The following is an 11,028-nucleotide window of genomic DNA, read 5'->3' on the forward strand; positions in this document are numbered from 1 at the left end:
GTTCGATTCGTTTTGCTGTAAATTAGAGTATCATTTTGTAAAATAAAATAAAAAAATAAAATTACATCTCGAAGAAAATATTTTAATTTTCCTAGGGTTTTCGCTCCCACCCCCCCATATATAAAGAGAACAAACTCGCCCTGACAGTAAGCCCGAGAAAAAGAAAAAACTCTCACGGCCTCGTTCACTCTCGCTCACAAAACCTCCCGGCGGGACTCTAGGGTTTTCAGAGACCTCATCACTCTCGGTCGACTGCAACCATGGCGACCACCACCGCCGCGGCCCCGCGCCAGCTCTCTCAGAAAGAGGCTGACATTCAGATGATGTTGGCCGCCGAAGTGCATCTGGGTACCAAAAACTGCGATTTCCAGATGGAAAGATACGTCTTCAAGCGCCGCAATGACGGTACACTCTCATCTCCTCCCATTTTTTCAGATATAGTCCTGTTTTTTAGGTTTTATTTTTGCTTTTGCAATGCACATTTATCAAACTAAATATTAGATTTTTGGTTTTGTTTGTATTTGGAATGATGGGCAATATATAGTTTGTTTTGTCAGATCTGTTGTTTGGATAGTTTAGAGGATTATTTGTTTCTGAAGGTGCATTTTGTTTCTGTAATTTTCTTTCAATTTGATATGCATTTGTGCCGATTTGAACTGACTTATTTGGTTCAGTTTACTTGGTTTTACAAAATTAGATGGTTTAATACCAATTGATTATTTTTTGGCACTGTTTTGTACAAGAAACTCTAATTTGGCATGCGTGTGATCGGCGGTTGTGAAGCACAAGAGTGTGCTACTCTGTGTTATTGTTTTCCCTATTGTTTCGTTAGCTGTTGATTTGTTTCTGGAACTAAGCTGTCGTTTATTGAATTGGCGTTTTAGTGCTTAATTACTGCTTTGGTTATTCTTAGGGATTTACATTATCAATCTTGGGAAAACTTGGGACAAGCTTCAGATGGCTGCCAGGGTGATTGTTGCGATTGAGAATCCTAAGGATATCATTGTACAATCAGCAAGGCCCTATGGACAGAGGGCTGTCCTGAAATTTGCTCAGCACACTGGTGCTAATGCTATTGCTGGAAGGCACACGCCTGGTACTTTCACAAATCAGCTCCAGACGTCGTTCAATGAGCCCCGTCTCCTCATTCTGACTGACCCACGAACTGATGCTCAGGTGATGGTCATCTTTTATTTTTAATGTCTTTGTATGTTCATATTTAGACTGCTAGTTGATGTCCAGGGTTTGTGTATGTGCTATTATATAACTCTCTTATTTCCCAATTTTGTTCTGCTTGTTTTTCTTTTTGTGTTCTAATAATCGTTGTGTGCCTGTAGCCAATTAAGGAGGCTGCTTTGGGAAACATACCCACCATTGCTTTCTGTGATACTGATTCCCCTATGCGTTATGTTGATATTGGCATCCCTGCAAATAACAAGGGGAAGCACAGCATCGGATGTCTTTTCTGGCTCCTAGCAAGGATGGTTTTGCAGATGCGTGGTTCCCTCCGTCCAGGGCTTAAGTGGGATGTCATGGTAAACACGGAACATTTCTATTGATTTTGTTGAGACATTCTCTAAAGTTCTAATCATTGCCTGAAATTTCTGTTTGCAGGTTGATCTTTTCTTCTATAGAGACCCTGAGGAGGCCAAGGAAAAGGAAGATGAAGATCTTCCTCAAATCCCAGATTATGGAACTGCAGATTATGCTGCACCTGTTATCGGCGGGGCTGATCAATGGCCTACCCAAGTTTCTGATGCTCCATGGCCAACAGATACCCCTGCAACTATCCAGGCAGCTCCTGTTGTTAGCTGGACCGCAGAACCAGGTTTCACTTGTTAACCATTTAACTGTTGTAAATTGTGTTAGAATCATCACATTTTTGTTGTATTACCTTGTTGGATTCTGCAGGCTGTGAGAAACATTTGAGCTTAATCACATTTTATGTTATCAAGTATGCATCTGTTTTCGGTCAGTTGTACCTTTTCTGACACATGTTTGTTTCTTCCCTATCTTGTTTATGTTTGAGTGTAGGCGCAGTAGGAGGAGAGTGGGATTCTATTCCTCCAGCACAAATTCCTGCTGCCGCGGTTGAAGGTGCTGTTCCTCCTCCTAGTGGCTGGGATTGAGGAATTTTTGAAGGGGTGCTCTTCACAATGTCGTTGAATCCGTAGTCGGCTAGATTTTCCTTTCTCGTTTGGGATTTTCTAAAAGGATTATGATATACCATTTTGAAAAAATGGATTGTTTTGGAAGCCGTTGAGTTTAGATTTGAAAAAATGGATTGTTTCTGGAGATCTAGACAATGTTACCATTGAATTATTTCTTTTAATTAATTTGTCGTAAATCTGTATCAGAAGAATTACATCTTGGACATTAATCTTTTGACTAAACGTGGTTGGGGTTGCGGAAAATTTGGTCCGTGGGCCTGCGGGCTGCCTATTTCTATCCGAACCTTGAACTAAATGTGCATAATCCCCTACAACCTGATTTCATTAGGCCCTAGGTTGGACACTTGTTTTGTCATTAGTAGGGCTAAATGTTGGCATGACTCTTGGCTGTAGATGGCCTAAGACCGTCCCCAGTAGGGTTTTATCTTTCATGAAATTGATAATTTAAAGCCTTAGCGAGAAATTTTATCTCTAAGAGCAAGTTCATCTCTAAAAAATACACTGGCACTTAGTCTATTTAATCCATTCAGTGAACAGTGATAGACCTCATAAACAGTAATTTGGCCAAATGCTTCTTCACTTATAAAAAATGTGCTGGCACAAAGTCTAAAAAATGAGTTGGCACAAACGATCTCCACCCTTACAAAATGCATTGGCACCCACCCCATTTAAAATATTATTAATTTTTTTATAAAATAAAAAAAAATAGTTTTATTTTCATATAGGATTTTAACCAATCTTATCACGCCACGTGTCATTATTTGAAAGTACTATTTTGCTTGAAAGTGTTGAAAATATTGAAATGTGGTGTAAGGTGGAAGATGATGATTAGGTATTTATAGAAAAAAAAATTTTTTTTTTTAAATTTTTCTGAATTTTTAAACATATTTTTATTAATTTTTATTAAGATAGTTAATCTGGACCATTGGATTTGAAAAAGAATTCAAATCTAATAGCCCAGATCACGCCACGTGGCTAGGCGTTGTATTTGAATTTCAATATTTTTTTTACCGTTGGAAATCCAATAGCTTAGAAAACTAGTCGTTGGAAATCCAACAGCTTAGAAAACTAGTCGTTAGAAATCCAATGGTCCAGAATGAGCCACGTGGCATCCGGACCCTCGCCCTTGTCACGCCTGCACATGCAGGCCCCGCTCACTTTTTCTTGTCGGAATGTGCGGCCACTTGAACGTGTTTCGCATGCGCCTGGCGCAAAAAAAAAAAATTAAAACAGCTTGTGACGTCACGCTAGCGTTAGCATGACGTCACATAGGTTGAGCCTTGGCTCATCACATTCTGGGCTGGCTTATAGGATGGCTTGGGTTGGGTGCCAACCTATTAGGCTGGGCTGGAGCACTTTTTGTGTGTGCTGGGCCATTTTGGGGGCTGTGAGCTGGCCTACCCTTTTGGGGTGGACTTGCTCTAATAAGCCAAAAAATAGGGTTAGGTCTATTACTTAAACTAGCAACTTTCTTCCTTGGATAGCAAAAAATTAGGTTATATCTAGCTTCAAGAGGCAGTAGGCCCACGAGAAAAGTAGCTACCTGTGTGAGCCAAATTATGTGAAGTATTATTGCTCACCATCATAACTATGGTGTATGTTCACTATATACATAATCACCTGCCACGTGTCCTTTCATCTAACTATAGTTAACTTTCACATTAAATGTTACTTTTTAAATTTTGAAAAAAAAAAAATTATAGTTAGATGAAAGGACATGTGGCAGGTGTTAGATGTATGGTAAACATACACCATAGTTTATGGTGGTGAGCAAAAATGCTCCCCAAATTCTGCCACTCTCCCCCCCACTTGCGAATACATTTATACCCAAGGTCCTCCATTTTATTTGTATGTTTAATGCTTTAGACATAAAATGATATTAGATGTCCTACTAAAAGGGCTTACTTTTATTAATTTCCAAATAAAAATCACACTAAATTTTGAAATGACATTGAAAGTTTAGAGACCTAAACCAAAAACAAACAAACAACATATCTAAATTGCAAGGGCATTACAATTTAGTTATGAGACAAAATCTTTTTTGGTCTGATTTCAGAGAAACAAATCAACGGATAAGATTGAGATAAGAGAACCTAATCCAATGTTTCATAAGTGATAAAATCTAACTTTGTCAAAATTTGGATTTTTTAAGGTTCAACTGCTCTTTTTTTTTTTTTTTTTTTTTTTTTTTTTTTTTTTTTTTGAGATAACACATCCAAAAATCAATTTAAGAAAAGTTAACCAAAAAAAAAAAAAAAAAAAAAACTTATCACATAATCAAATTATGTATATCCCTATGTAAAGCCCAAAAGTAAATAGCCCCTTATTGAGAGAGATTTTTTTATAGAGCCCTAAAGATTCCTCGGAGCTCCAAAATAAACTATATCCACCACTTTTTTAGTCCCATATGGAGTTCCTCATTGAAAATGCTGTAAGGGGTGTGAATACGATGATGGTATGCTTGACGTTGACGCTTCTTTTCTTGAATAATGAGAAGGTTAGGACATGTTTATTTACATGAAATCGAATTGAATCCATTCACATGTCCAATTACTTGCTTGAAAGACAAAATAGATTTAGGCATACTATGAGCTTGATTGGATCATATGCCTTACTTGTTGAGAAAAAGGAGCAAAGTCAGCTAAGGATTTGATTTCCTATTCTCCGTGTATCATGCTTAATTGATTGTACAAATTATATTTCCTTTTGTAGCATTGTAAACTAGGCAGCTACTTTTTCCTAGGCTTAGATATAGGATCGTGTTTTTCCTATTCCTGTATAAAAGAAACTCATGTATGAGTTTGTAAATATTATCATATTTTCAAAGAATCAGTTTTTAATATGGTATCAGAGCGAAACCGCTCTTGGTGACCAACACCCACTTTCCGCTAAAACTCTAGCCACTCTTAAACACAGACCAGAGATCATCCATGGGAGACGACAACTTAACGAATTCCTCATCCAAGCCTGTGGAAAACAAGTATGAAAATCTAAATGATCCTCATTACCTACATCATTCTGATTAACCTGGTGCAATACTAGTCACTCAGTTGTTCAATGTACAAAACTATGGGACTTAGAGTTGTGCCATGCTGATGGCTCTCAGCGCCAAAAACAAGGAAGGTTTTGTCGACGGTTCAATTCAGAAACCTTCGAAAACATTTGTAACTAAACTGCAACAACGGACTCGCTGCAATAACCTTGTAAAATCAAGGTTATTGAATTCCATCACCAAAGAAATTGGGGCAAGCGTGATCTACAATGATGTGGCCCTTAATATTTGGACTGACCTCAAGGAACGCTTCTCTCACGTCAACAGTGTTCATCTCTTCCATATTGAACAGGTCATTCATGATTGTACACAAAGCAACATGACCATAGGTGTGTACTACACAAAACTCAAGGGCCTCTGGGATGAGCATGATGCGTTATGTGTCATCCTATCCTGCACATGTAGCACCATGAAGGAGGTTCTACAGTTTCGAGAAAATCAAAAGACCATGAAGTTCCTCATGGATCTTAATGAAACATATGCTGATGTTCGAGGACATATATTACTCATGGATCCACTGCCCACCGTTAACAAGGTACACTCACTCATCCTGCAAGATGAAAAGCAACGCATCCTTTCATCTGGAAGAGGATCTGTACTTGATGCCACTAGTCACGCCCCAATCCCGACATACGTCCAGAATTGACACGTGACGTCACCAAAAATCTGTATCTATCATACCCCACCTCCGGGATATGGGCAAGCACAACTCAATAATCGAATCACATAGTTATTTTTCGTACACATTATGGCTGCATCTAACCTCCATGTTAGACTGCTTACGTACCCTAGACAGGGATCAAGCCATTCGTAGTTCGTCATGCACAATAATTGACATACAACACAGTCTGATTAAGTCGAAAGGCATAACATTTCTCAATCAATCAATAGAACTTGACAAACATGAAATTACTCGACTCAGGGTTACATAACAAACCCACCTAAAAATCATGAGTTCCCCTCCATCTAAATATAAATCATTATGTCGCAACATGATACCGCAATTCACAACATATATCATTTCAAAGAACCAACGAAGCACAATACCATTCTCCATCCATGTTTATCAACAAGTCTAATCATAACGATAACCATGATAACCAACATAACAATCCCACTTGACGATTGACATTTCCACTTCATCCATCACATAATTCATCACGTTTCCCACATAAAATCGCATTTCATAGTGTGTAACATAGTTAAGAATTAACAAAGTACACATTATTCTCTAGAAATATTAATCAACTAAAATACTCATGATAACCATACTCATATCCAACGTCATTCCATAATCACATCAATCAATAATGTCAACCATCACATCATCAATAACACATACAACATGTCGAAATGCAAGGCTAGAGTAACACAATTCGGTTGAAGACTACTTCTTTGAAAAAGGGGATTTTGGACCACCCAAAGGACCAAGGTACCAAAGGGGATTCCGGACCATCACTCAACGGAATCCAAACAGAACTCAGTTCCAAACCACCCAACCGAATTGAATGGAAGTCCAAGAAGCATAACAACGGCTCGAAGGAACAAGACATGATTCAAGTTACCCAATTTATGAAAACTCAACGAACGAAGCAATATTGAGCACAATTCCACATCACAATGGGTTATCGGTCAATTACTAGACCTCACATCTCCCAAGCAATTCAATATGCATTTCAATCACATATCACAACTATTTCCAATACACAAGTCAAATCACATTTCACTTCATCTTGCCAATTCACTATACTTCCAACCTTATATCTCAATATATAGCTTGTAACATATCAAGGAATCACAAAGCACAATATTAATATTTAATTATGTTAATCAATCAGTGAGATAACATATCATTTCACGAATTTAATTAAAGAACTCTACATAATTCCCAACTTGGGTTATGAATAATAACATAATAATTCTAATTTATTTTCACAACATCTATTGTGGGTAATTCCCATCTACTCGAATTTAGGATTCTAAGATCACCTTACGGAATGAACAAGAGCAAGGATTCCGGACCACTCAACGGAATCCAACAACATTGGGTTCCGGATCACTCAACGGAACCAAAATATCAAGCGGTTTCTCATAATCTACCCAAACCTGTCATATGTAAAGTCAATGCCAATATTATGGAATTGGTTCACTGGCAAATCAGGCACTCAGATAAGCTAAGAGGCTCGGGTGAGGGACAATAAATTAAGCATGTGATACAATAATAAAACTAGCCATCAATCATAATTTATAAACCTTGAATATAAATCTTTCATAAGAAATCAATACCAAACTTTTGAAAACTCCGAGGGAGTCACCTAGACATCCAAAAGTTCATTTCAAACAACCATAACATCTCACACCCATATTCACATACACACAATGAAAGTAGAACTAGGGCGACCCAATTCATCCAAAGCCTACACCTTTGCAACCATCTCAAACTAAACTAAATGAACTAAGGTGGATACAATCCCGGACCATCACTCAACGGGATCGCGGAGTAAGAAGGATTCCGGACCATCACTCAACGGAACCCAAATCAAGATACGATTCTTGACCATCACTCAACGGAATCCAAACCAGGATACGATTCCGGACCATCACTCAATGGAATCGCGGAGTACATTGCATAACCACCAATCAATGAAACAACACATGAATCAAGTTACTCAAGTTATAAAGGCTCAACGAAACAAGAAATGAAATAATGAAACGAGCATTGACACATGTTTCAAAGCAACAAACCCCATGACAATGGGTTAACGGTCCACCACTAGCCCTCACCTCATCAAATCAAGCCAATCATACAAAACAAACCATATTTCCAATATGCACGTCAAATCCCACTTCATATAACTATATCATTGGCTAAATATGAAAATTAACAATTTATAGGAAAAATGATTATAAAACCATTTCATATTCACATATATTAAGTCACTCACATTTCATCATATCATACCATCTATTTAAATCAACCACCTTTCGAATATGCACGTCAAATCACATATCACGATCATCATCAGTACACAAGCCAAATCATGTTTAATAAACATAGGTCTATGGCTATATATATAATCACATTTCAATAGAATCACATTATAAGACCAAGTCAAATTCACAGATGATACCAATATAAGAAATCAAGGTAATAACCATATCACATATGTTCAAGTCACTCTCTAACCAATGTAGGCCCACTAGACTTCACTTAAGTCTCCCATAGTACTAATTTTATTATTCAGAACGTTCCGAGACATGTTGATCATAATTCAACTCTCGTTCAACGATGGGGTCCACAACGATCCGCAAATTAGATTTATGATCCATAACTGCCCAAAGTCTACATTATGCTTCGAGAATAACATATTAAAGTTTCATTATGATCCAATGGTCGGATTGTCATCAATCACACAAACAAGTGGCGGTGCAAATTGATCACCACACCAAAAAATTGAATCTTTGGAAACCGAGCTAGACATAGGTTCACATGGTCACTAGAAGGTATTTGAAACCTAGACAACACTCGTGAACAATCCCACGCACCACCACACGCGGTGGTATTCAAGATGGAGGGTTTAGAAACCCCGAATTTTCAACATTAACTAGATGAACCCAAATTTACGTGGTAGCTAGAGCTCAACAAGGGAAACACTTTTCACAACTAGGCCGATGATAAATTCTAACCGGAAACCGTCCAATTTCACTGGAGAAAACCGGATTTCTAGGGTTCTAAACACCCAACTCTAAAATGAATATGAAAGCACAAACTAAGCATACCCACTTGAAGATTATGAAGAGTAGACGAAGTTTCATACCTCGCTCGAAGGAAATCGTTGCCGGAATCGCCGGAAAAATGATAAAACCGCCGGAAAAGTCGTGGGTTTTGCGACCTTGAACTGCAAAGATGCAAAAGAAATGGGAAAAATATAACATCACAGAGATGTATGGCTCGTCAAGAGCTTTCCATGGACACCAAGATCATCCAAAACGGAGCTCGGATGAAGAAGATACAAGCGGGTCAAGTTTGGTAGGTTTATGGGTCCAATTCTCCCTAAAACGGGTTAGGTAGCACCCATTTTCCATTTTCAAACGACTCTAACTTCTCCGTTCGGACTCGGAAATAAGATCTGTTTATGCCTACGTGCTCATGGAATCGAACTCTACCTAACCAATTCAAGAGTTGACCAAAAAGGTCGAGAAAATTTGAAATGACTAAAGTACCCCTCACTTCGTTTTTCTTAAATTTGGAGAAATAAATAACTAGTTCCAATCAAATCTTCTAAATACGTCAGGAATAAAATAAAATAATAATTTTGAGGACGGGATATCACACCACTACCTTTGGTGTTCGGGATAATACCTGAAATTTTGGGAGAACTTTCACACCAAAGAATCCTCATTTGAAGTGTGATCGATGTGATACAATTGGTCACACTTTAGAAGCATGTCGATCACATCTTAAATGTGATTTTTGTGGTTGGAAAAGATACACGATCGATTATTGTCGCAAACTCAAGAAGTCCAAAGCAAAAGGAGATGTTCAGGACTGACGTTCATTCTTTTCCAAAGCCAATCATGTTCAATCCAAGAAGGAAGCACAACCGCAGTCTAGTCCTATCAGTTTAACACCAGACCAATACCATAATTTGTTGACCTTGCTTGGTAACAATAAATTGCCTTCTATGGCTAACTTGGTTGGTGGTTCATCTACCATCAATAATCTCTCAGGTACATCATTTCGTGGTATTGCACTTTGGAAAAATATAGCTTGGATTTTGGACTATGGAGCAATAGTATTGTATGTTCAGTTAGCTTGTTCACCACTTATTCACCAGTGAAGAACCAAAGTGTGCGCCTTCCTGATGGCACAATAGCTCATGTTACACATATGGGGAACATTCAATTCTCCCATCATCTGACCTTACATAATGTTCTTTGTGTTCCCTCATTCCAATTGAACTTGATCTCCATTAGCGCACTTGTAAATCATTCAAATTATATCACTATATTTGCTAAAAATATCTGTGTATTATAGGACCAACGCTTGGGGATGATGATTGGGACAGGAACTGAGAGAGGAGGACTCTACTACCTCAATATCACAGAGGAAGCTATGTGTAATTCAGTTGGCACAGTCAAGACTTGTCTTTCTTCTTCTCGTCTTTGGCATTAACGCCTTGGGCACCTTTCAAATAAAATTTTGAATTTAATTTCACATTATGTTAAGAATGTTGAATTTTGTGAGATTAATGATTGTTCAATTTGCCCTTTAGCTAAACATACTCGTTCTTCGTTTTCCACCAGTTCTATCAAAACTTATGCAGCTTTTGAAATGATTCATGTTGATATTTGGGGTAGTTATCATGTTGCCACAAATAATGGGGCTTGGTACTTTCTCAAAATAGTTGGTGATTTTACTCGATGCACTTGGGTCTACTTAATGCACCAAAAATCTGAAACATTCAAGTACCTAACCAGTTTCATTAATTTTGTGGAAACACAATTTTCCGTTAAGATCAAAGTGCTTCGCAGTGATAATGGTCCTGAGTTTACCATGGCCAAATATTATTCCGATAAGGGCATTATCCACCAAACACATTGTGTTGCTAGCCCCGAACAAAATGAGGTAGCTGAGAGAAAGCATCGTCATCTTCTCAATGTTGCTAGAGCTCTTCTTTTTCAAGCACATTTGCCGAAACAGTTTTGGGGAAATGCCATTTTAACAGCTATGCCATTTTAACAGCTACTTATCTCATTAACCATACTCCCACACCATTGCTACAAGGAAAAACACCATATGAA

At 38.0% G+C, this 11,028-nt stretch overlaps 1 protein-coding gene across 1 annotated transcript; it reads left to right on the forward strand.

The window, feature by feature from the left end:
* Nucleotides 1–162: 162 nt before the first annotated feature.
* On the forward strand, nt 163–2,386 carry LOC137727880 (small ribosomal subunit protein uS2-like). Its single transcript, XM_068466716.1, has 5 exons — nt 163–405; nt 914–1,176; nt 1,338–1,535; nt 1,615–1,828; nt 2,035–2,386. The coding sequence occupies exons 1-5, from the start codon at nt 261–263 to the stop codon at nt 2,127–2,129; spliced, it is 915 nt and encodes a 304-aa protein (XP_068322817.1). The 5' UTR covers nt 163–260; the 3' UTR covers nt 2,130–2,386.
* Nucleotides 2,387–11,028: the final 8,642 nt, after the last annotated feature.

This window comes from Pyrus communis, chromosome 3 (assembly GCF_963583255.1).
Source record: "Pyrus communis chromosome 3, drPyrComm1.1, whole genome shotgun sequence".
Lineage (NCBI taxonomy): Eukaryota > Viridiplantae > Streptophyta > Magnoliopsida > Rosales > Rosaceae > Pyrus > Pyrus communis.